Source organism: Gopherus evgoodei, chromosome 17 (assembly GCF_007399415.2).
Source record: "Gopherus evgoodei ecotype Sinaloan lineage chromosome 17, rGopEvg1_v1.p, whole genome shotgun sequence".
In the NCBI taxonomy this organism is placed as follows: Eukaryota; Metazoa; Chordata; order Testudines; family Testudinidae; genus Gopherus; species Gopherus evgoodei.
This window is the reverse complement of record NC_044338.1, coordinates 420,425-446,938: the sequence shown is the minus strand read 5'-3', so window position 1 is coordinate 446,938 and position 26,514 is coordinate 420,425. Positions and strand designations below refer to the sequence as shown.

The window sequence follows — 26,514 nt, the reverse complement described above, 5'->3', positions numbered from 1 at the left end:
TCAGACCCTGAGAGCGCAAGATCTTTAGTTGATTTTTTTCTGATGAATAATTGAGCTTTGCTATCCAAGGAGTCTGATTACCATAAGCAGGAGAGATGCAGAGAGCAAGGGCTCTAGTTACCACATGCAGGAGTGATGAGGTCTGCATTGGCTTAAAATCTGGCATTCATTCAGTTGTAGAACTGGAGAGAGGCTTATCTGCAAGGTGAAGAATGATTGGTAAAATGCAGTCAGCTGATCAAACTTATTCCATTTTCTCATCTAGCTGGATGAAATCCAGGAGCAAACATTCGCAACACATAATTAGTAGTGCTCTGGTTTTCACTATGTGTGAGAATTTATAGAAGGTTTCGAGTTGAGTGGGGCAAGTTTATTTTTGACAGACTATAGACACTGACAGGAAAAATGGATGTCTTCCTTCAATGAAGCTGGCAGCTGCCTAGGAGCACTCTCCAAAATTCATAGAATCATAGAATATCAGGATTGGAAGGGACCTCAGGAGGTCGTCTTGTCCAGCCCCCTGCTCAAAGCAGGACCAATCCCCAGACAGATTTTGGCCCAGATCCCTAAATGGTCCCCTCAAGGATTGAACTCACAACCCTGGGTTTAGCAGGCCAATGCTCAAACTATTTGTCCCCTTGTTGCTAATATTGGGTGGAAGTGGTTTGCAGCTGTTAACTTTTCTTTCTCATTAATGTAATGTATCTCTTTCTTTTCATGTGTTTGGTTTCTTGGAGCAGTTATTACAGTAAGTATTGCTTTTATCAGTGATCTGTTGTGCTTGGAAGTGCGTGTAAATCTGTCTGCTACAAGGCACTGCGTATATGTATAGGGAAGTCTCTGACCTGAGCTAGTGGAGTTGCTACTTTTCTCAGTTAGCTGGTTACATAGATGAGGAACTAAGTCTCAACATCTCCTCAAAAACTGATGCATTAAATGACACAGATGATTCTTTATTTACTGAAGTGGCATTTGACGTTGCATTTTTCAGAAAAACCGTTGTGGCAGATAGGTGGAGCAAACACAGAACAAGTCTATCCAGTCCTGCTGCCTTTGGGCAACATGATCCCATGAGTAACCTGCCCTCTGAATTCCTTAGCTCCTTTTATATACCAGGTGCTTCACTAGTCTTTGCTCACCCCACCCCAACCACCAAGGTTATATAGTGGCTCCTCTCTTCCCTTCATATCAGTCATTGTTTGAAACTGACGTCTCTTACTCATTAGGGTGGAGAAATTCAAGTAGCTGTGGTGAAAGCTCTGCACACTGGACTGTCTGGTTTCAGTGATTACCTGCAGGCTAAGGTGCATGTTTCCAGGGACAGTTTGAATCCAGTTCTGGATCCACATTTTGTCTTTGAAAAGCCAGCTTCTGCCCTGTTTCTTCCACATCTACCATCTAGTCAAAGCTGTAGTTGGCAGTGTCTGGTTTACTTCTGTTAAACAGGCTTCCTCCCTTGAGTCTTCATTCCTTTCTTTAAAAAAAAAAACAAAAAAACACCCTGTAAATCAACTAGATGGCAAGCTCCAATGCTCTGGGTATCAGACTTAAGTGTCTTGCATGGACAATTTATGCTTTGACCTAATCTTGTACCTGGCCACCAGTGATCGGTGCTTTCAGAAATGTACATACAAATAGAAATCGGAAATCCCCTTGTCACTGCATTCTAGCCGTGGTCCCAGACCTGGGACCAGCTGTTTGATAACTTTGATGCTATACATCAGTCAATCAGCAATAAGATCATGTTAGTCTCTTGGATCCCAACAGGTAACCAAAATTTTTCTTTATGGCAGAATGAGTACATGAAAGATGACTTTCTGATCAAAATTGAAACCTGGCACAAACCGGACCTTGGAATGCAGGAGAATGTAAGCGCTTTCAGTGAGGAACTTTGTGGCATTAAATGGCTAGATCTGTTGCTTGTCCTGTTTCTGAATTCAATGTTGTTCTCTTCACGTTCCTGGGATTAACATACCTCATGTCAGGTTAGCAAGGAGACTGTGCCCCTTATGATTAGACTCCCTTTTGCTTGCTCTGGGTGGGAGTGGATGCTTATTAAAACTGTACTCTTGTGCAGAAATTTGTTGGGTTTTGCATCTTCACTTCTGAATTACTCTTTTTTCTTTAGCTGATTTTGTGTTTCAGCATTAACTGATGAAGCCCTCAACTCTGACCCCTGGTAGTGGGTGCTTGGTGCTCAGACCTTTATCTCTGTTCTCCATTGTAACTTGTAGTGGGAATGATGTGTAGATGGTTTGAATTACAAATCTGACTCCCACTTCTACTGCAGGTTCATAAACTAGAGCCAGACGTATGGAAGAATGTAGAAGCAGTTTATATAGACATTGCAGATCGGAACCAAGTGCTCTCCAAGGTATGCTGGTGGATCAAGTATTTCATGTGATGGCATTAGTATTACAAAAGGAAGATTGATGCAAACCTCATTTCTGAAAATTAGCATGACCCTGCAGATAGTTGGACAAGGCGTGAGAAGGGAAGGAGAGACTTTTTTTAATGGGGGCATGACCATGGTCGCTGGAGGGGCTGTACTGAGAATGCTTGATCAGGGCAAACTGCAAAGCATAGGGCAGATGATCCCCAAAACTGGTGGTTTATTCTATAATTAGATTTCACCAAGCAGCTTCTGTAACACCTTAATGGTTACCAAGAAGTTAAAACACAGTTCCCTTTAACCAGTTCAGCCTTTGGCTCCCACTCAGACAGCCCAGTCTGATATAGTGAGTGTTACTTTACATAGGGTAAATAAAGTTTTAAGTTCTACCAATCCTATGAGATTAGACGCATTACCCACCAGGTCAATGAATATTTCAGATCTTACCCAAATGCATGCTTAAAGCCAATCCTTATTAACTAAATCTAAGATTTATTTAGAAAGAAAAGTTACTGTGGGTAAAAGATCATGATATATACAGATATGAATAATGTTCTTGTGTCAGTTTCATAGCAGAGATGGTGAGGCTGCTGATTTGTAAAAAGCCTTTTAGAACCCATTCAGTAGGTTATAGTCCAATAGGCAGTCCGTGTGCATAGTTTTGTTCAAATTCTTCCATGAGAATTGCAGTGCTAATCCAGAAGAGACCTGGAGACCTCGGTCTTGTGATTTAGACTTAGACTTTCCCTGACGAAGTGTTAAGCAGATCTGAGATAGCAAGGATCAGGCCCAAAAGTTCCTATATAGCTGAAGTTCAGCTGATAAGCCTCTTGGCAGCAAATAATCACAGCAGGCATTCTGTGGATCAAGAATAAGTAATGTACATTGTTGCTTTGAAGTAAATCTCTATTTCCTAAGCTCACATGGATAACTAGTTATATTCATTAGCATAAGGCAATTAACTGTTCAAAAAGTTCATAGGTAGCTTACTACAAACTTCAAAGAGCAATAAAGACAATGATATTATTACACCACAAATTCTGTCTATGGGTCAGTATCCCCTTTTGATCTCTGAATCGATGGAATATAGTAATGAAATATCATAGACAGGAACAGAAGTTTAGCATTTATAAGCTAGTTAGATAATTGTTAAACTTCTAACAAGATATAGGTAAACACAAGCAAATACAATTAGTACCTACTTCTAAATCTCTAACAATACAGGCCTACATATCAAGGGCTCCAGTCTATTTAACATGGCTTTGCTAACTATCTACAAGGAATAGCCCTGTTTACCATTTCAGTACTCTTCTAATATGTCCTTGTGGGTTGTTTTCAGGTCACACAGCTTGCTTGTCGTTTAACTCTTGCTGGCTCAGCGTGGCAGAGGGCTAAAGCAAACTGTGGAGACTAGTTGAGTCCTTTATGGACAATTTTGATGTAATTCTTAATTTTGTATCCAGTGCCTTGATACTACAATGGTGGGCTTGGTAGAAATGCCTAGTTAAGTGTCTTCATCCGTATATAGCATTGTAGTTGGCCATAGCACTTTGCTTAGCAAGAACTGACATTGTCCTTGTCTTGAAGAGCTTGGATTTCAAAGCAGCACAAAATAGACAATGGAGAAGAGAACAGGCGAGACCGGAAGAAATTCACAAAATAAGGCTATGGGGTTGGTTGGCTGGTGCTATATGCCTTGCATTAACTTTTTTTTCAGTATCTTCACCTTTTAAAGAGAATTAAGTTTTTTGTTTCAGTATAACAAATGCAGTATTCTGAAATGGACACAATAGGGCCTTTAAATTACAGTAATAACAAATCAATTCCATCTCAGGTTCTTGCAGCAAATCTCCATGAGCTCTGCCTTCGTGGCTTGTCTAGTCACCAGAACCCTTCCATGGAATTATAGCTTGTATCTACATATCAGTAGAGTGTGTGTGTGTGTACGCACATTCTGGTACCATGCACAAAAAAAATTCATAATTCTCACCCACATACCTTCCAAGTGTAATTCACAGAAATGACTTGTCACATCCGAGGCATGAAATTACACATGCAAAGCATTCTTTGAATAAGTGTTTGAGGCACATTTATCTGGGTATTTTGAAATACGAGTGATATTGAGCAAGAGAAGAGGACTGCATGAGCATTAGGGAAGATGGGGGTGGGATGGGGGGGAGGAGGAGACTGTTAAACACTTTGATCCATGTACTCCTTTTTCTTTCCTCCCCCAGAAATGTGTGTTGGAGTGGGAAGGGGTCCAAACTAGCCCAAATACTGTGGCAGCTAGTGATTTGTTTAATGGCCGTGATGCCAAAGGGTGGTAATTTATGGTTGTGAACATTAAATTAACATTTTTCAAAATGTTTCCCACGTTTTATGCACTTTAAATCATTTCCATTAATTTCCTTTCTCTCATTTGCTTTCTGATGGTATATGCCATATGTATAATAGGTATGTCAATAAATCCAGAAAGACAAGAATCCATATCATGTGCAATGCTTACCACTACGTTTCCTGACCCTCACTTTTAAACTAACTCCACTTTAACAGGTCTCTGTGATTGTATAAATAAGGAAACTCAGTATCTGAATCCATAGATAATGTTCCACCTCAATATCCAGCCTAAAGTTTTACTAAAATGCTGATTAAATCTAGTGTACTATAAGGTTCCAAAACTGTTGGTGACATGCTATTCAGAAAGCAATAGAATACAAAATAACTGCATTTTTTCAATGCTGTATCAGTAAGACTGTAAATAAGTTGCATTACCTTGTTTAAACAGCCTTCTTCCTGTAACTTAGATGCACAGACATAGCATGTTATGTTGCCACATTTGTACTGTGTGATCATGTAATTAATATCCAATTGTAGGAAGAGTTAGTCACTGTAGGAACCTAAGGTTCAGTTCTGCAATTAAAAGTATCTGTAAAGATGGCATGGTGTGGTTCTCCATTTAGTGACTCAACTGGAGTAAAGAGAGGTATTTTCTCTAATTTAGACTAGCATCAGAATGCAACTGAAGTTTCATTGTGGTTTATGCATTATTTCTAGTAATAAACCTACTGCAAAACTCTGATTTTAGTGATACTGGTTTAATTCCATATCTCCAATGGGATTACATTGGTGTAATCAGGGCACAGTTTTGGATCTCTGAATAGAACTGGACTAGTCTGTTGCTCCAGAACAATTCAGCTTGCTCTCCCAGGCTGCATTGGCTCTGCAGTGATGCCAGGAGTAAAGGCTCTTTTCGTCATCAAAGTCTGTAGTTATTACTTGTAATATGCACAAAGAGCAAGTCTCAGTAAGAAGGTGCCACATCTCAATTGCTCTTCTGCTCCTAAATACACTTAAAGTTTTAATTTCCTGGCTTTTTTGCAGTTAGTCTCATTGGGAGTATTGTTTACCAAGTGTTTTAAAATAATTAATTGGTCCCCCAAAAAATCATGGGATTTAAAAATAAATAAATTTGGAGTTAGTTTCTAAATTAATCTCTTGGCTGAGTAATAAGGAACTTGAATCCAAAAGTAATTGGTTTGGAAGATTGACCTTGAAAATAGGGATTTAAACAAAGTGTCTTCATCTTCTCTATGATGCAGGGAAGTGTAGGAGTGCATTCTGACTTGAGTACTGTGGAGATGCTGTTTGTATAGCACTGACCAATATTGATTCTTAGAAATACACAAGGTATCTCTGCATCAGAGTGCTATGTACGTTACTTCTTACAACAGGCGTGTGTTCTAGTCACCTCACATTATAGGTGATAACGTGAACCCTGTCTTGAAAACTTTAGAAACTAGTATCAAACACAATGTACTAGTGGATTTGGTGGGGGTAATAAAGGTAACATCAATTTTATAGTACTCTTACTCAGCTAGGGCTAATGTACAGCATGGGGGAGTGCTTTTTTTCCCCCCTTGGCCAATTTCTTAAAGGCTTCATGGAAAAAGTGGGTCTTGAGAAAGGCTTAGAGTTACTCTAGACATTAACCTCTCCTCCAAGATTTGTTTCTTATGGCTAAACATGTTTATATTTACAACAGGATTACAAGCAGGAAGAAGACCCAGCCAAATTTAAATCTGTCAAGACTGGACGTGGACCTCTGGGCCCCAACTGGAAGGTGTGGATCACAGACCTCAGCACATCATGTCTGTTTTTGTGATTGGAGTGTGGTTATCAGGGTTGGTCAGGCGTGTGGAGCTCAGGGTGTTAATTTGTATAAACAAGGGAGGAGGTGGTGTCTTCATCTGCGTCAGTGGAGGGTCTTATAAATGTGTACTGAATGAGTGGGCTACTAGTTCTGAGGGTCCTGCCCCAGAAAAAGCTTCCTCCAGAGTTTCTGATTTCAGCTTGTCATATGAACATCCTTGTATCTTTGCAGAAAGAGCTGGGGAAACAGACAGATTGTCCGTACATGTGTGCTTACAAACTGGTAACAGTCAAGTTCAAGTGGTGGGGTCTGCAAAATAAAGTTGAGAACTTTATACAGAAGGTAAGTGAAATGGATCAGCACTGGGTTTTTAATGGCACTGCGGCCCCACTCTCCGACCCCACCCCAAGGCCCCACCCATACTTGGCCTCTTCCCTCTGAGGCCCCACTCACTGTTCGGTCCTCTCCTCTCCACCCCCTGTTCGCTCCTCTCCACCTCCTCTCCCCCTGTGTAAGCAGTGTGCAGGGCCTTGGAGGGAAGAGACGAAGTAGAGGAGAGGTCTCCAGGCGTAGCGCAAGCAGGGCCTCAGGACTGAGCGGGGGGGCAGAGCCACAGTCCGGGTGCCGGGGCCCACAAAAGTTTAATCCGGCCCTGAACCTGGTGCTGATGTGGGGTGGCACGGAAAATGGAGAAATTCACGTCTGTCTGCAACAAGTCTTGTGGAAACCCTCTTCTTATCAGTTCAGCACATCATTTTACCTGATCCTACTTCTCACCTGAAAGACACCCTTCACTTGAAATCTTGTTCATTAAAAAAATGAGTTAAATTGATTCTGATACTACACCTGATTGAGTCCCCCAGCAGCTCTTATGGTTTTTACAGTCACATTTTCTGAATTCGTAAGATTAGTTTCTTCGCTGATTGCTGTGTGGCGCTTTCATACAGCAAACTAAAGGAGAAACTTACCAGGTATATCAGCAACCCGGTGAATCTGACTATATGCAAAGTCAAGTCAAATGAGCAAAGCAAACCAACTGAAAAATAACTGTGTTTTAGTTGTGACACTAAGTGTTACTGTAACGATGGTGAGGGGAAATCTTTCAGATCATTGTGATTTATTTTTGTTGTTCTTGGAGTGCTTGCTCATGTCGATTCCAATTAGGTGTGTGCGCGCCACGTGCACAATCGTCGGCAGGTTTTCCCCTAGCAGTACCCGTTGGGTTGGCTGTGGAGCCCCCTGAAGTTGTGCCTTCATGGCACTGTATATTGGGCCCTACTGACCCTCTGCCTCTCCAGTTCCTTTTTACCACCAGTGACAGTCGTTGGAGCGTTCTTTTTTTTCTTGTCTTGAGTGATCTTCTAGTAGTTGTTTTTGCAAATAAGTTAATATAGTTTTAGTGTTAGCGTAGATTGAACCCTTGTTATCTGAAGTTTTCTACCCCATTTCCCTTCCCTTTTCTGGGGCTGGAGCATGCCCCGGCCCCAGGGATTTAAACCGGATGGGGTCTTCCGGAAGCCAATGCCAAGTGGAGATCTGCACACATCCTGTCTAAAGTGCTTGGGGAGAGTCCCATCAAACAGACAGGTGCAAGATCTGTAGGGGATTCTGCCCCCGCGCCAAGAAGGAAAGGGACCACAGGTTGAAGCTGCTGCTGATGAAAGCAACCTTGCAGCTGCAGTCAAAGTTGAGCCCCATGGACCTGGCATCAGGGCACAGTGCACTGGCTTCTCTAAGAGATGCGGTGCAGAGGAAGGACTCTGGGGTCAGAGAGACTCAGGACTGACACTCCCCAGCGTCGAAGGCTGCCTTGTGGGCAGAATCGCGGTACCCCTCTGTTGCCTGTGCCACATAAGAAGCACAGGAAGATGGACAAGGAGCACTCTCCCTCTACAGCACTTGAGCGTGAGCCAACTAAAGGAGTGTGACCTGTGCTGGGCCACTGCTCCCCACTGTTCCAGCAGCCACCACTGTTGACTCCGGGCCCAAAGAGGGGCCCATCAAGTCCAGTGCCTCTGGAGGAGGGCCAAGTGGAGGATTTAGACCTTCCCTCCACACCAGAGACCTTCCCTCCACACCAGACCCTCAAGGTAGCCACGGATCTCATAGCCCTGATGGGGCCATAGACTCCCAACCAGTGTGAGAGATTGCCAACCCTGAAGCTTCTGGTGCCGCAGAGACTACCCATACTGTCCAGGGATAAACCGGAAATGATGTGTCACCACTGTCCCTCTCCCCGGCACCGATCCTGTGCACCGTGCTGCATTGGTCACCATGCTTGGATTCCTCAGAGTCCAACTCTGAGGTGGACTCCTCCTGTGTGTCCCAGAGGAGACAGCATCATGGACAGTGACATGCTCAGAACCGCATGCCTCCAACGCAATCTTCAATTCCCTTTATCCTGGACTACCTGCTAAAGCTGAAACAGCAGGGCTTATCATGCTCTTCGATAAAGGTTCACTTGGCCGCCATCTTGGCTTTTCACCCAGGAGAGGCGAACCACTCCGTCTTTGCTAGCCCGATGGTGCAACGTTTTCTTAAAGGACTAGACAGGCTATATTCTCAAATCCTGGCAGCCAGCCACTGCTTGGGCTCTTTACCTGGTACTCTCAAGGCTGATGGGGCCTCCGTTCGAGCCCGTACTGACATGCTCACTGTTCTATCTGTCATGAAAGTGGCTTTCCTGGTTGCGATAACTTCAGCCAGGCGAGTGTCCGAGCTCAGTTCCCTCATATCTGACCTGCTTTATACCATCTTTTACAAGGACAAAGTGCAGCTTCGACCCCACCTGGTATTTCTCCCAAAGGTGGTATTAAATTTCCACCCCAACCAGGACTATTTCTCCCAGTCTTTTTCCTGAAGCCACATGGTAACAGCTGCAAGCAGAGGCTCCACTCCCTAGATGTTCAGCAGGCATTGGCTTTTTATTTTGAATGGACGATGCCGTTTTGCAAGTCAAACCAGCTGTTTGTCTGGTGGCGGACAGATGAAGGGCCCTCCCAGTGTCCTCCCAAAGTAGGGTTATCAGATAGCAACTGAAGAAATGGGAGGGGGGTGAGGGATAATAGGCGCCTATATAAGAGAGTCTCCAAAACCAGGGTTATCCCTTTAAAAACGGGACATCTGGTTGCCCTATCCCACAGGGTATCATCATGAATCACGTCCTGTATACGGGCATGCTATGACCTAGCGAAGGCCCCAGCTCCCGTACTGACCAGCGCATTCCACCAGAGCCCAGGTGTCCTGGGCGGCCTTCTTGGTCCAAGTCCTAATCCAGGAGATGTGTAGAGCAGCAGCGTGGTCCTTGGTCCACACATTCACTTCCCTTTATGTTGTTGCCCAGCATACCAGGGATGGTGCAGCATTTGAGAAAGTGGTGCTTCAATCATTGATTCCAGGAACCCTGACCCCACCTTCTAGGTAAGGCTTGGGAGTTACCTAATTGGAATTGACATGAGCAAGCACTAGAAGAAGAGAAAATGGTTAGCTATCTCTCATAACTCTTGTTCTTTGAGATGTGTTGCTCATATCCATTCCAAACCCATGCCTTCCCCTCTGTCGGAGTAATCCGGCAAGAAGGAACTGGAGAGTCAATGGATCAGCAGGGTCCTATATGCAGCACCATGAAGGTGTGACTCCAGGGGGCTTCACCGCTGACCCGACAGATACTGCTAGGGGAAAAGCATTCTGATGACCGTGCATGTGGCGCGCACACACCTAATTGGAATGGACATGAGCAACACATCTCGAAGAACAACAGTTATGAGATGTAGGTTTGTTTTTCTTTTTTCAGTTAACTGTGGCCCAGTAAAAGAAACTTCAACTGCCCACTTCTTTTTGAGTGAATTAGTAGGTGTGACTAAGTTCTTTATGATGCCATATATGACAGCCCTTCTAGTCAGAGTACCCAGGAACACCTTCTATGATCCTGGTCATATATCTGAAAACTAAACCAATTAAGCACTGTGTCTCTAGGACCTGCCATTAATGGGCTATCTATGCATGCTTCACATGCCATAAATTACAGAGCCAAGCGACTTCTCCTCCAACAATTGCATATGACATTGGAGTCTCTTATCATGATTACAATGTGGACCTTCACTATTAAATACAAATAAATCACTTCCTCTATTAAAAAATTCAAAATTCTTAATTTTAATAAGCAGCAGAAAATAGTATTTAATGGAAAAATATATTGCTCTTCGGTTTTTAAGCCATCTCCTTGTTTTGACTTACACCCCAGTCTAGATGCTAGCCTGTCTGAGGCACATTGCTCACATCTAAAAAAGCAGGAAGTGTTTAATACTCCCAAAAGAATCGTCTGTACAAAATGCAGCTTTAAATGAAAGGCCAAATTTGATGTAATATTTAGGTTCCTGTAAAAAGCTTATTTTTATAAAGCCTAAGATCAAGGAAATGTCTATTAAATTTAAAAAAAATGATATTTTGAAGAAGTCTTCCCTTGCCCTGTTTATAAACTACACATTGCAATTGGGCTAAGCATAGGAACCAAATTGTGAAATTGACTAGAAACATAATATGTGTTTGTAAGGCATTAGTGTCTCCATTGCCTTAGTGCAGGGGAGGGCAAACTACGGCCCGCGGGCCGGATCTGGCCCGTCTGGGCTTTCAATCCAGCCCGTGGGATTTACAACCCCGTGGCATAGTTAAAGTTAACCTCAGGTGCTTGTAACTGGTCAAGGATGAGTTAAAAAATCCCACACTCTTACTTCAATAGTGTGTTTAGTATGATTCTCCTGTCCTGCTCTGTTAGTCCTGAAGCCCAGGTCATAACTCCTTCCTTGGAACCAATGTTGTTCAAAAAACAAACCTGGAATGCTTACTTAATCTCACACCACACACAACACATTTGATCAATGGATTGCACTCTCCTACCCTCATGAATGAAAATTCAGCTGCAGGTCACTGGATGGGAACTTGGAAAAGATGCATTTCTTTGGGGATTCAAGACATTGGGTAATTCAGTATGTTTCCATTGACTTTGGCAGGAATTGTCAAGTCTCCAGTTGCAGCAGCCATGCAGGAAGGTAGATGAGGGCAAGTCAATGCTGTTCTTCAGTGCTGCTTTTTTATCAAGAACCCAGAGTGGTGTGATACCTAACAACTCAATAACAACATCCCTGTCCTGAAGAGTTTACAATCTAAGCAGACACAACAGAGAATAAGGGAAAGGAATGGAATATAAGGGCAAAATGACTGAACAGATGCCTCTTACACCAGGAATGGAAGTGATCTGATGGGCAGACCTGGATTAGTCAATGTGTACTCGGTGCAGATGTGCACAGTTCCCATCTTGTGCAGGGCACCCCTCCCGCTCCTCGCCCCCTCCCCCCCCAAAAAAAGAAACCCAGGGCCAGGAAGGAGGCGGGGCATTGTAGGTGGAGGGCCCTGTCTGGATGCAGTAGTGGGAGCTAATGGATCAGAGGAGAGAGCCAAGCCAGCCCCACTGGACTGGCACTGCTGTGGGGTGAGTGTGGGGTTGGCTTGCTCTCCAGCACACACACACATACACACCCCGCAGGGGGAAGGACCCAACAATCCATCCCATCAGGGCCTCCCACCCTCAAAGGGGGTGGTGCTGGGGCTGGTAAGGTGTGGGGGGTAGGGCAGTTTTCATAATGCACAGGGCCCCATAATTCTGTAATCTGACACTGCTGATGGACTTTCAAATTAAGAGGAATCACAGAGTCCATAACTGCATGGCAAATCACTAACATTAATTATTAATTCCTTCTCTTTTAAGCCTATTATGTAGTCTCAAGAGACTGTTGAGTCAATTCCACTGTAAACCTTATTGTATAACCCCTGGCTGTATGCAAGAACACAAAAAGATTCCAGTTATGACATTTTAAAAATCTAGAATACTAAATCACAACATCCATGGCTTCTCTAACAGGGGCATTTTGATTATAATGAACCAGAAATAGCTGGATTTTTTCTTTTTTCCCCCTGTAGCTTTCCTATGCTAGGCAAAATGATCCCATTCCCTTATAAAACAAAATGGCAAGCTCTGAGGTTAGACCTGTAGCAATTCCCAGTGCACACATCTTTATGACAGTGCACATTAACTGACTGTAAACGTATTGTGCTGCATGCTGAATTGTGGGGATTCTTTTTACTGAGCTTTTTAAGTCATTTGTTCCCTCATCTTTGTTTTTTGCAGCAGGAGAAACGTCTTTTCACAAATTTCCATCGGCAATTGTTTTGCTGGCTTGATAAGTGGGTTGATCTGACTATGGAGGACATTCGCAGGATGGAGGAGGAGACCAAGAAACAGCTGGATGAGGTAAGTGGGGGAGGAGAGCAGGTGTGGGCTGTTGAGGGTATCTGTGTATTCTGAGCCCACTATGGGGTGGGAAATGCGGCCTGGCCATGGTATGCAATGCGCTCACTTACCACACAGGTCATGCTGCTTATGGTGATTTAGGTGGTTGGATCTGACTTGTAGAGTCAGCTTCTTTGAGTTCTGGCTTCCTGGTTAGCACAGACTCCTTGTATTGCTATGGGACAACTTTTTTATTGGTTTCATTGGTAATTAGAAGATCTGTTTACTGACTATTTTAAAATAAATGAAGATATCTTCTTACTTGTTACCCTAATGAATGTTCAGCTCAATGAGTCTCAGTAAGTTATCGGCAAAATTAGTCACTGGGTATGGGGTGTGTTTTTGTTTTTTAAAAGGAAGGGTGCTTTGAGAATCTATGAAAACTCCAGCACCAAACCTACACTTTTAATGAGTAGTCCTTGTAATTTTTTCACCCTTCAAAATTTACTTGATTGTGGTACCATGTGCCTTTTGGCCTTTGAATAATAGAGCCCTAAAAGGGGCTGTAGCTTTGCTAGAAATGGTTTCAGGACCTGCACAACTTGTGTTTACAAACTGCTTTAAATTAGGACAGTTTTCAGGGAGGCCGAGAAACTCTCACTCTCGCACCCGTTTTTGATGTGGGAGCTGACAGTGAAGCTGATTACCAGCATATGTTGGAACAAATAGCTAAAGATGCTTATTTTCTTTCAGATGAGAGAAAAAGACCCCGTGAAAGGAATGACAGCTGCAGATGACTAATGTGGCTTCCTCCTTGTGCACTGTATGTACCCAGAGTATCTGTCACACATTTTGTTGTGACATTCAATGCCATTGAGAGCAAAAATCAAATCAATTCAGGTCAGCAAGGAGTCAGTACAGAAATTGTGCAAGTCAGAAATCTATAGAGCTGCTCACTTTGCCCGATAATTAATACACTTTTCACTATGCAGCTGAGTTTACTGTCTTGTTTCAGAATTATTTTAAACTGTTTGAGCACAAGGAAAGTGTTAAGGAAAGCATCATATTAGAACAGCAAACACAAAGTTACACTGGTGCCTCATTTCTGTGTAATGTACCCATCACTTTGCATGCCCTGTTACAAGCCTTTTCAAGAGTCCCAAATAATTAATAAATGAGCTTGAGTCCAGCAGCCCTGCCCTTTTGGACATTTGAGGGTGTATTGGCCTGGATTGTGCCCAGGAACAATGTTCATCAATGGACAAAGGCCTGGGGCAGCATCCATAGTCACAGGACAGAGAAGGAAGATGTAGATGTTTCTTGAAGCTTCTGTTTTTGTCTTGTCTGTGTGCATCACTGTGGACACGCTGACTGTAGTGCTTTGATCCTTCGAGACACAAGCATTTGCATACTTCAATTTGTCCTTGTTGGCCAAACTTTGTGCCAGTGCTCTAGGAAATGTACAGGTGATGAGGACAATTTTTTTTATACTTCTGAACTGCTGACATAAAGCAAATTTGAGTGGCTGTGGGATAGGAAGCGATGGTTTTTATCCATGACTATAGTAATATTAGTGGGAAAATGGTGGGAAGCTAAATGTCCAACTCATAGCTACAAATCATCTTAATTTAAATTTTAAAAATTCAAGCCAGCTAAAATCATAACGCTGCCATTCTTTTTCGTATGAGCCCTCCCCCTTCCTTCCTTAACATAATGAACCTAACCTCCTACACTACCTCTTGATACACTTCTCCTGAAAATCTTCTACCGCCCTTTGCTCAACATTGTTCTGGGTACCATACACATGTGGAGTAGAAAAATGGTCTGTGCCTTGAGCAAACAATCAAATACACAAGACAGACCCAGATTCAGGAAAGGGATAAGAATGTAAAAGCAAACTGAAGAAGAATGTTCTCCGGCATCATATTAATTCCATAATCTTTCTTTGTTTACTTTAATAAAAAAGTTTTGGGTTGTACACTTTTCTAAGGTGAGAGTTAGTGAGGGGAAGGAAGGAAAGGTTCCCATTCTGTAGAACGATCAGAAATTTAAAGGCACTAACATCGGAGAATTTCTGGTGCAGTGTGGCTCCCTTATTCTGGCTATGTTTCGAAGGGTTACCCATGGTGGGATGTGGCACTGGGCCCTGGTGGCCCTGAGTTCCCTTTTCTGCTGTGTCTGCCTGAATGTTCTCCTATTCCCTTGCCATACTACGTGTTGGCTGATCTGGGAGCTGCAGGCTCAGTCTCTGGGCTTCTGGTTCAGCTTAAACTTTCATCTCCCTCTTCCCTTCCACTAGCCCCTGATTGAGTTGCTAGTTAAATTCAGTTCCTGTCCATTACCTAACCCCATACTCAGCTTTTCCTTCCATCTGGAAATGAGTTGGTAGCCTTGTCCCATAGGTCTTCTGGGATGAAAGGTGCTAGATAAATGTATTATAAATTGTCCTCTTTGGCAGTCTCTGCAGATAGACTCTGGATTGAACTCTGTGCTAGGTTGCATCCGAGGCTTGTTGATGGGACAGAATGGAGTAGCCTGTCCTGCCACTGCTTGTGCTGGATTCAGGCTGTGACTAAATGAAGGACTTTTCTTTCAGGGCTGTCAACACTGCACCTTTACTGGCACATTTAATTTCAGACATGGTTTTAAAATGTTCTCCTGTTGTCTCTTTCTTCTAGTTTGCAAGACATTCAGCAGGAAGGCCCAGAGGCTCCACCCTGTTGACCAATGGACCATCTCTGGATCAAGCCTTTCTATATCCAATCGGCAGGCGATTTAAAATCTCCCATAGCTAATTCTAGATGCCCTTTTAATATTGTGAGCAAATAGACAGTCTGGTACTAAGCGCTCCAATGTTAGCACATATGTGAAGGAGGCAGCTCCTTGGAGACCGTGTGACTTATAGATTGCTGTATTATGACTCCTCCCTCCTTTTTTCATTGTGTTCAGACCAATTTCCATGTGGCCCTGTTTGATTTTCCAAGTTTTAGCTGAATTAGTCTTGTGATGTGGTGATTTAGATTTATTTTGTTTGTTTTCAAAACTGGGATAAACTGCTGCCTTTGTCCTGTCCCAGCCCTTCACCATTCTTTGAGTGTCCATTTATGGAGAGGGAATTGTCAGTATTTATTTTAGAGTGCAAAACTATTCCACAGAATTCTTGGCTCTGACTTTGCTCCCAAGGTCACAATATTACTGGCATACAGGCTCCATCATGCACCTGTATTGCTAAGGTCAAGTCTGCTGTTAAGAGACCACCATACATGGCCACTGCAAGAGCATTACTTGGTATGTGTAAACACACACAATTTAAAAGGACTGAACAGCAGGTATCCTTTATGTGTGAATGCTGAGACCTGAATGCATCTTTTGTCTAGATAGGTGTCTTTCCTTTGGCCCTTGGAACTATGTTGGTGTTCTATAGCTGTGTGTGTATAAATCAGCCTTTTAAAATTGTTGTGATAACTTAGCTGATGAATCTCACAATCTACTGGACTGCCCTTTATTATGATTGCTCATAATTTGTAAAACTAATGCTATTTTGTTCACCCATGAAAAGAAAATGAGTGTCCCAGGACAAGCAGAATTTTGTGATGCTGATGAACATAAATAATCTCCATATCCAATCATGCTCAGATGTCTGGATTTATGCTGCTGTTCAGCAATAATACTTTTCTGCATATACCCGTTATGAAATTGCTAGAACTTAGTTTGCCTTTCTGTGCTGCGAAAAGGCAAGATGTAAGGCCAAGCAATCTCTGCACAAGATAATTGCAATTTCCAAGGGTTGCAAAGGATGTTGCTGAGTGGCAGAAAACAGCTCCAGAACTCATTCTTAGTCTGTGTCCTTATGGTGGTATCTCAGTTTTAGACAATTAAGCTGGACAGAATCAAACAAACATTACTTTATTAAATACATGAGGAAACATGACTAGGAGAAACAAGGGCTTTCCTGGCTGATCGGTAGAGGCCAGTGTTTGGCTTGCTTCTGCCAGCAGCTATGTAATCAAACTTCATTCCCTTTATCTGTATTGGGTTGAAGTAAAGTGAAATGTAAATGCCAAAGGCAGCTGTGATGTTACCACTTCCACCTCCACCTCCCCACTTTTTTTTTTTTTTTTTTTTAAATGCTGGCTTCATGCAGTATGCCTGACTTGTACTCAGCCTCTTACAAACCTTCATCAGACAATAGATCCTGAATCCGTCCCGTGGCATGCTGAATCAAAGTGCGGGGATGAATTGTTTTCGATGCAGGAGAAAGATGCACAGGGCTTGCTCTAAAGGAAAAGGCTGGTCTTCAGTCAAGAGGCAATTTATTCCCCCTCTCCCCCCCCTTTTTTTTTTGTGTGGGTAAGTCTGTTCTTTTGCCTTACAGATGTCTAAGTGCAATAAGCTCTGAATCGTACTGGGGACTCTGGCTGATCCTTCTCAGTGACCTCGGAAGGTTTTTGGGGTGTGGATTGTAGCATACTCACGAAGTAGAAGTAAAACCAGCTCATTAAATAATAGTCTAAGATATTAAACCTTAATCTTCAAGACTATTTGGGACCAGGAAAATTGTTTTTGTGGCACTGTTTCTCTAGGGGTTTCAGAAGCAGAGTCCAGGAGTGTACGCCCCTTTCTAGAGTTCCCTCAAACTAGAATATTTTAATTGAGAATTAACACATTGACTTGTTAACATCTTGTCAGTAGCAGAGTTTAAGGAGGGATTCTTACACTTGGGGAAAACTTGAGAATATATACATGATTATTCTTAGATACTTTTTTTTTATATATACATTCAAGAGGTTTTCTAGCTGACATTTCATCTCCATGGAAACAGATTGTGACATTTATAAAGACAGGATCAGAGAACGATTGTGTGAGGGTGTAAGCTCGTAATTTAAACACAAAACTTTCCTGATTAGCAGTAATTACCAGGAAAAAAACGCAGGAAACTGCAAGCTAAATACATGATTTAAAAAAACAATTCCGTTTATCCAGAGTGAAAGTTTTCCTCACAGTTGGGATAGAGAGCTCCTGGAGAAGCTCTCTCAGGGGCGTCGTGGTCCTTGGTTCGCGCTAGTGACAGCACAGCGAAATGGAACAACCTTCACTGATTGTACTAGTGTGCTGTATCTCTCTGGCATTGGCTTTGGCAAGAACCCAAAACCTGCTGGCTCCCGGAAGGGGTTAATGATTGGATGTTTGTTTGTTCTAGGGGGATCCTTGTGCTGTCACATTCTCTTCAGATCCAAACCGGGGGCCCCTGGTTGGATTTTAAACACTGCAGTTCTGATCGGAAGCAAGTGCCCTGGTGGAGAGGCCCATGGGCTGGGATGTTTTAGCTGGCGTTTACCTGATGGAGGCCACAGTGACACTCTGTACTCCCAGCACACTTGCACCTTTCTGGGTTTGTCCTCCTACAGCCCCTGCTGGGACTCCCTGACAAGTTTTGATTGGTTTCATAGTGCTATTCCTTTTACAACATACACTTTGTAGAATTAATTAGATTATATTGTTTCTTTAATGTGAGTTTGTGCCTTTTTGTCTCCTGATCTTCCAATACAGACATATTGGAAACAAATTGAATAAAATCTTAGACAGAGCTTTTTGGAGTCCGTTGTCTATTTTATACCTTATTATGTGGATCTAATATTCCACATACATGTGCTATTATGTAAAATCTAATGATTATAGAATTATGTACAGAGGACCTACAGTTTCCGGATTCCTTACAGAACAAACAAGGCCTGATTCTGATCTCTCACTAATGTAAATCAGGAGTAACTCTACTGAAGTCAGTGGAATTACTCTGTTGTAAAACTGATGTAAAATAAAAATCTGACCATGTTACCTGTATTTACAATCTAATATTAGCTGTAATGCAGCAAACAAGTGGAGAGAGAAGACATAGGTAAAAATATTAAATGGTCACTTAAGACCATTATGTGAACAACTTGCTGGTCTTTAATATTAATCTTGGTGTAGTGGGTATTTGAGAGGGAGTAAGGGCAGCATAAAAATTAGATTAAAGTAGGGGTTCTGTCAGTTCTAGAGTGACCATATGTCACTTGGGCATTATTTATGTTATTTTTCACAGGTCTGTTTTCTTGCTGTGGGTTGGGCCTGAGCCACTCTTCTTTCTGTGAATGTTCTGAGTGTTCTAGCCCTACCCCTGCAGGTATGGCAGCTCTATCCTTAGACTAGAGCTGGGTCTTGGAAAATGGGAGGGGAGAAGAGACAGGTTTGTGTGGGGTGTCTGGTTGCGGTTTAAAGATTACTTACTCAAGGGGAAAAAATTCTGGAAAAAGGGCAGAGCAAGCCCTCTGTCTATTTTAAATGGTGAAATATCATTGCTGTCAAGCCATGATTCCCAGTTGGGGTGGAGGCTCTGGTGGGGGTGGGGACTAAAGCCCTTCCTCTCTTAGTCTATCTGTGGCTCTGCACTGTGCTGTGCTGACAGCAGGGTGTTTTTCAGGCAGACTAACAAGCAGAGTTTTATAAGGCAGAAAAAAATACCACAGTGGTCTTCCACACTTCTGTCCTCTGTCATGTGTAGTTTGTTCCATTCCCCCAGTGTGGATTGGACTGGGGGGGCTATCTGGACCCACAGAGACTAGTGGTCCATCTAGCCCCCACTCCTCTGTGGATGGGGCTGTGTGCGAGTTGTGGCAGAGGAAGAGGGCAAGCATGAGCCCCTGGCTCTTGTGCCAATACCTGCTGGCCATAGTGGGAGTGGAGTGGCTTGCAATAGGGACCAAAGAGCAAGTGTGAAAAATCAGGGTGGGTGGTAATAGGTGCCTATATCAGAAAAAGCCCCAACTATTGGGACTGTCCCTATAAAATTAGGACAGCTGGTCACCCTAGCTTGCAATCCTTTCTGTCATGCTCATGTAGGGTGACCAGATGTCCCGATTCTATAGGGACAGTCCTGATATTTGGGGATATTTCTTCTATAGGCGCCTATTACCCCCCTGTCCTGAATTTTTACTATCTCGTCACCCTCTGCCCACGTTGGCCCCTGTTTGTGTCACGTGATCTGCGCTCCCGCTCCTCCAGCCCGCAGGGAAGCCCGCCCCGATCTTCCCATTGGCGGGCAGCGGCCTTCCCCTCGTCACGTGGGCTGTGGGCGGCGAGGGCGAGCGGGACCCATCGCGGGCCGGGAGGCTTTGCCGCGGGCGCCGCCGGCCTGAGGAGACCGAGGGGGAGCTCCGCCCGCAGGTGCGGCGGGTTAGAGTCCGAGCTGGCCTGAAAGCGCCGGTCTGGGGGGCTGCGGCCCGCGCTGCGCTCCGCTCCGCTCCGCTGAGTCCCGCTGCCCGGGGAACCAGGCGCCCGGATAGGCCCGGCCTTGGTGCGCCCTCCCCCCGGAACCTCGCCCCGCCTCTCGAGAAGGGCCGACGGAGTCGGGACCACCCCCCTGGGAGGGTGTGCGCGGGGGGAGCGGGCTCCTGACCCCCCCACCTCGGTCGGGGGGTCCGTGTGGTGTGGAGAGGCTAGGGAACATCCCTGTCCGACCATCTAGGGGTGCGGTGTGGGGGCGGCGGCCTGGGAATGACCCTCACTCCCTCTCCCATGTACTTATGTGTAGATTGGGGATGACCCCCCCCCATCTCCCCTGCATGCAGGTGGCTTGGGGATAACTGTCCCCCTGGGTGCATATATACCTTGGGGGAGGAACTCAGGGACACCCCCATGTAAGTAAGTAAATATTTGGGTTTTCAGGGGGATGCAGTACCTTCGGGGCTCCTGTCTGGTTTACTGATGGAGGGGAGTGGGGGCCCAGGGACACACCTCTGATATATGTATGTGGAAGGAAGGGGACCAAACTCCCTTTTTTTTTTTTTTGTGAGCGGGCTCCCTGGGATCCCACTGGGCTTTCGATTCCTGGCACTCAGCCTGCTGACAAGAGCTCCTACTTTCCCAGCAGGTCTTTGAGGAGGGCAAGGATGGAACCCAGGGGCCTGGCCCAGCCAATTGATTTAGAGATCATGAAGAATCTCAGGTAAGTGAGTTTTGGATTGAGGTCCATCAAAACTTGGGGGTTTTGATGAAGTGGGAATTTTTTTGTAATGTGTTTGTGAAGTCTATGTGTCTCTGAGTTTCCCCCTACTTTGTATTGCTTTCTGGGGGGAAGTGGAAGAGAATTGTTTGCTCTCTGGGTAGACTAAGCTGGAGTTGCCAGTACAAAATTAAGTTGGGATAACTACATTGCTCAGGGGTGTGAAAAATCCACATCCCCATGAGCAGTGCAATCAAACCGACCTAACCCCCAGTATACACAGCTCTTGATTTAATGGGAGAATTCTCCAGTTGACTTAGCTACCACCTCTTGGGAGATGGATCTGCGCCACTGGAAACCTCTCCGGTTGGCATCGGTAGTGTCTATATTGAAGCGCTACGGAGGCCCAGCTGCTGTGGTTTAAGTTTAGGCATACCTTGAGGAGGGAAGTCAGAGAGAACCAGGGCCTGAAAATGGAGTTCACTACAGCTTGACTGGTGAATTATAACACAGTCCACTCTGCTCAAGCCACAACTTTTATGTCTTTGTATTAACCTAAGGACTTTGAATGCTATGTTCTGTTCTGGTTGTAACTGCAAATACTGGCTGGGTTGCATTAGTCTCAGAAGAGTATACAAGTCTCTACCAGGAGTCTGTCTTGGTTAGATTTGCTGAGCAGAGCTCATAGTATAAAGCAGGAATGCTGGAACCCAGTAGCTCAGTCTAGGACGTGGTGAGTCTGTGTGGCCTACCTTGAAGGAAGAGTGAGACCACTTGGGGGTCTGACATCCTAATGGGGATCCTCCAACAGACTGTTTAAAAACTGTATATCTGTGACGGGGTCATCTTCATTCTTTCACCCATTATCTTCATCTGTCTTCATGCACTTTGTTGAGCCAGCTCTTCCAGGGTTCAGGGGCTGGTATATGTTTGTGTTCTGAACACCTCCCTCATTCATACTAGTTGCTGCTTCACTGCAGAAAACTGCTCAATTTTATGCAGCAGCTGCAATTTAGTGGATATTACTAATGGAGCTTAGTGGTTTGTGTCAGCAATGAGAATTAACCTTACAGCTGTAGTAATATATGGGTCTGCTATTCCTCTTCTTAAAGAAGAGATTAGAAGATCTCATGACCTGCTGAAATCCATGATTAGATCTTTTTTTTTTTTTAAATAAAAGCCCTTGAAAGTTTATATAATGGGTTGTAATTACTGAAGCATGTGATGACTGTCCCAGCTCATTAGCAAGGAGTTATACTAATTACCAACTTTGCATAGTCACATGGAGTAAAGAAGAAAAGCTCATTTTCTACTTTTTGAACTTTTGGAACTTGAGTAATTTCAGACAGGAGAACTGAATGTTGTTTGACTATTTAACAGGTTTTTTTTCTAATTAAAAAAGGCCCACTTCTTAGTTTTTAATGTAGAGAGTGAAATCTGCTGTATTTGTTTAGATTCAGAACAACATACCAGAAACCAAAATTCTTCCCTTCACTGGCAAATACAAAGGGAAGGAGTTAAATGAGTCTGACTTTATTTTTGCCACAGGCCAGTGCTTTTAACATAATGGCTTCTGAGGGGATGAATTGTGATGTTACAAGCACTGGACTGTGGACTTGACAGTGAATGGAGAAAGCTTCTGTTTACAAACCACTATGGGTAATTGTCGGTAATAAAGAAATACAGAAAATGGGTGTAAAACTTAAACTGGGATTTGACTAAGATATTAAGCCCTTTGTAAAGTTTCCCAGATATGTCCTCTTCCCTCTGAACCAAGCAACTGAGGCATTTTGAGGATGTGTAGGATTTCCATTTGCCAGTCTTTTCAGGAGAAAATCTAGGGCAGCAATGGCTGCTTATGTGATCTTAGAGTAAATCTCCTATTAATATATGTTAAATAATTGTTTTTTAAAACACCCTCACAATTGATTTCTGTAGACATATTAAGGGGAAATAAAGGAAATTCTAGTTACTAGAAATAGATCGAATGAAGATAAGGCATCATAGATTGTGGAAAAGTTTTGCCAGAGTGCTCTATTTGTCTAGAGCTATGAGGAAGGCACTATAGCAGTAAATATTTCTAACTCAGTTTCTCTGCTGTCAGGTAGTTAACAAGAGCTTATAGGACTGGGTGCTCTCTTAAAAAACAGCATTGTTCAGTCTTGAAAGTTCATATAGATTTATAGAGGTTTTTTTGTTTTTAAGGCTAGAAAGGACCATTGTGATCATCTACTCCAGTGATTTTCAAGCTTTTTTCATTTGCAGATCCTTAAGTTTCGAATGGTGATGTGGATCCCTTTGAAAATCTTGGACATAGTCTGTGGATCCCAGGTTAAAAACCACTAGTCTAGTCTGACCACCTGCATAACCCTGGCCAGAGAACTTCCCTGTATTAATTCCTGTTTCAAATCTAACAGCTGTGTTTGAATTAGAGCAGATCTTTTAGAAAAAGAATCCAATCTTGATTTAAAACTTAACAGTGATGGAGAATCCACCATTGCCCTTGGTAAGTTGTTCCAATGATTAAATACCCTCACTGTTAAAAATTTGCATCTTATTTCTAGTCTGAATTTGTCTTCATCTTCCAGGTATTGAGTCTTGTTATACCTTTATTTGCAAGATTGAAGAGCCCTCTATTATCAAATTTCTGTTCCCAATGTAGGTACTGATAGACTGTGATCAAGGCACTCCTTCTCCTTCTCTTTGGCAAACTAAGATATAACTCCTTGAATTTGTTGCTATAAGGCATGTTTTCCAAACCTTTAATGATGCTTGTGGCTCTTCTCTGGACCCTCTTCAATTTTTCTTCATCCTTGTGAACATCAGAACCAGTGTCAAATACAGACCTCCCTACTCTTCTCAATAGTCCCCTGTTTATACATCCAACAATTGTATTAGCCTTTTGCTACGGTGTTGCCCTGAAAGCTCATGTTTAGCTGATTGTCCACTATGACCCCTCAAGTCTTTTTCGCAGTCACTGCTTCTCAGGATAGAGAGCCCCTTTCCTGCAAGTATGGCCTACATTCTTCATTCTAGATATATAACCTTACATTTGGCAATATTAAAATGTACATTGTGTGCCTTCATGTAGTTTGCCAAGTGATGCAGATCACTCTATATCAGTGACCTGTTCTCTTCATTGTAACCACTTCATGTCATCTGCAGCCATTATCAGAAATTATTTTGCGTTTTTCCAAGTCATTAATAAAGATGTTAACTAGAGCCAAGGACCAGTCCCTGCAAGACTCCACTAGAAATACATCAGCTGCTTGATGATTCTCCTTTCATAATTACGTTCTAAGATCTGTCAGTTATCTAGTTTTTAATCAATTTAATGTGTGCCATGTTGGTTTTTTGTATCATTCTAGTTTATTAATCAAGATGTTGTTCAGTCCCAAGTAAATACATTACAGAAGTCTAAATATATTACAGCAACTTTATTACCTTTGTAAACCAAACTTCTGTCTCATCAAAAAACATCATCAAGTAGTTTGCCGAGACTTATTTTCCATAAACCATGTTGATTGACATTAATTATATTTACCCTTCTTTAATTCTTTATTAACCAAGTCTCATCTCATCCATTCAGGTTTTTTTGCCTGGGATTGATGTCAAGTTGACAGCCCTATATTTCTGAGATCCTCCTATTTACCCTTTTTAAATATTGGCACAACATTAGCTTTCTTCCAGTCTTCCGGAACTTATTGTAAATCAGCATTATGCAGAAAGCATGCTTGGGAAGGGCTCGTTTCTGGGGAATACCCTGCCCAATGATCCAAATGTCTGAAATAGGGTTCTCCTGGCTTGAACAGTGTTCTGACACGTCACTTGGTGCTTGGATCAACAGAGTACCTTGAGTAGCTTCTTTATTTTGCAAGAGAACTTACTTGTGATATCAGTCAGGTGAAGATCTTATCGTACTGTCACGGAGTGTGGGGGAGTCCGGCCCTGCACCCTTCTTCCTGGGACCCACAGTGTCTCTCGGCCAGCCAGTAAAACAGAAGGTTTATTGGACAACAGGAACACAGGTTACAGCAGGGCTTGCAGGCACAGTCAGGACCCCTCCACCGAGTCCTTCTGGGCTTTCAGGGTGCTTGGATCCTAGCTAGGTTACCCTGAATTCCGCCCATCCAGCCCCAAGCCCAAACTCAAACTGCTTCCCTCCTGCCACTCCCTTCCTTTGTCCCTTCCCGGGTAAAGGTGTTGACCTTTCCCCTCCCTTACCTAGCTCAGGTTACAGGCTCTGGCATCGTCCATCCCCTAAAGTCCTCCCCTGCTCTCCCACTCCCCACACAGACAGTACCTACTGCATCACATCTCTCCCCCTTCGAGACTGAACTGAGCAGGGTCACTCTGCCCAGTGACCTGGGGAAGTTCAGGGTCCCCTCTCCGGGACAACGCATCCGCTGTCAGGTTGGCACTTCCCTTCACATGGACCACGTCCATGTCATAGTCCTGCAGGAGCAGGCTCCACCTCAGGAGCTTGGCGTTGGCTCCTTTCATCTGGTGCAGCCAGATCAGGGGAGAGTGGTCGGTGTACACGGTGAAGTGTCGCCCAAAGAGATATGGCTCTAGCTTCTTAAGGGCCCACACCATGGCCAGGCATTCCTTCTCGATGGCCGCGTAGCTTTGTTCCAGGGGTAGCAGCTTCTTACTCAGGTACACAATGGATGTCTCTCCCCCTTTTCATCCTCCTGCAATAACACAGCCCCCAGTCCCGTGTCTGAGGCATCAGTGAACACCATAAAGGGTTTGTCAAAATCTGGGTTTGCCAGAACTGGGCCACTAACCAGAGCCTCCTTCAGCGCCCGGAAAGCCTCCTGGCACTGCTTAGTCCGGATCACCTTGTCTGGCTTCCCCTTTTTGCACAGTTCAGTGATGGGGCCGGCTATGGCACTAAAGTGGGGCACGAACCTTCGATAGTACCCCGCCATCCCAATAAAGGCCTGGACCTGCTTTTTGGTTTGGGGGGCAGGCCAGTCTCTGATTACCTCCACCTTGGCTGGTTCCAGCTTCAGGCAGCCGCTCCCCACCCGATGGCCCAGGTAAGATACTTCAGCCATCCCCACCTTGCACTTCTCAGCCTTTACTGTTAACCCAGCCTTTCGGAGTCGGTCCAGGACTTGTTTAACCTGGGACATGTGGTCCTCCCAGGTCTGGCTGAAGACGCAGATGTCGTCAATATATGCCACGGCAAAACTCTCCATCCCCTCAGTAGCTGATCCACCAGGCGCTGGAAGGTGGCCGGTGTCCCTTGAGGCCGAAGGGCAGGGTCAGAAACTCGTAGAGCCCTAGAGGGGTGATAAAGGCCGATTTCAGCCTGGCATCTGCGTCCAGCGGCACTTGCCAGTAGCCTTTGGTAAGATCCATAGTGGTGAGGTACCGAGCACCTCCCAGCTTGTCTAGGAGCTCGTCAGGCCTGGGCATAGGGTAGGCATCAGATATGGTGATGGCATTGAGCTTTCGATAGTCCACACAGAACCGGATTGACCCATCCTTCTTGGGAACCAGCACCACTGGCGAGGCCCAAGGGCTGGAAGACGGCTGGATCACCCCCAAAGCCAGCATGTCCCTGACCTCTCTTTCAAGATCCTGGGCAGTTTTACCAGTGACCCGAAAAGGGGAGCATCTTATAGGGGGATGTGACCCAGTCTCCACCTGGACAGTCAAATTAGTGCGTCCAGGCTGGTTGGAAAACAGCTGTC

At 44.1% G+C, this 26,514-nt stretch overlaps 2 protein-coding genes across 4 annotated transcripts in view; both read left to right on the top strand.

Annotated features, from left to right (window-relative positions):
* Positions 1-18,425, top strand: part of PITPNA (phosphatidylinositol transfer protein alpha) — a 39,311-nt gene extending 20,886 nt beyond the window's left edge. The window contains exons 5-13 of one of the 3 annotated variants that reach the window (XR_003996903.1): positions 741-748; positions 1,794-1,868; positions 2,291-2,374; positions 6,435-6,512; positions 6,774-6,884; positions 12,727-12,849; positions 13,582-13,651; positions 15,507-15,645; positions 18,029-18,425. Coding sequence is in view for 1 of the 3 variants with exons in the window: in XM_030536393.1 (XP_030392253.1) it covers positions 741-748; positions 1,794-1,868; positions 2,291-2,374; positions 6,435-6,512; positions 6,774-6,884; positions 12,727-12,849; positions 13,582-13,629 (527 nt within the window). In the remaining 2 variants the exon portion in view is untranslated. Of the gene's footprint in view, positions 1-740; positions 749-1,793; positions 1,869-2,290; positions 2,375-6,434; positions 6,513-6,773; positions 6,885-12,726; positions 12,850-13,581; positions 13,652-15,506 lie in introns of all 3 variants that reach the window. The other 2 variants (XR_003996902.1, XM_030536393.1) reach the window with 2 other exon arrangements.
* Positions 18,426-19,946: 1,521 nt separating this feature from the next.
* INPP5K (inositol polyphosphate-5-phosphatase K) overlaps positions 19,947-26,514 on the top strand; it is a 37,694-nt gene continuing 31,126 nt past the window's right edge. The window contains 2 exon segments of the mRNA XM_030536380.1: positions 19,947-20,031; positions 20,738-20,812. Of these exon segments, the coding sequence (XP_030392240.1) occupies positions 20,757-20,812 (56 nt within the window). The 5' untranslated portion in view covers positions 19,947-20,031; positions 20,738-20,756.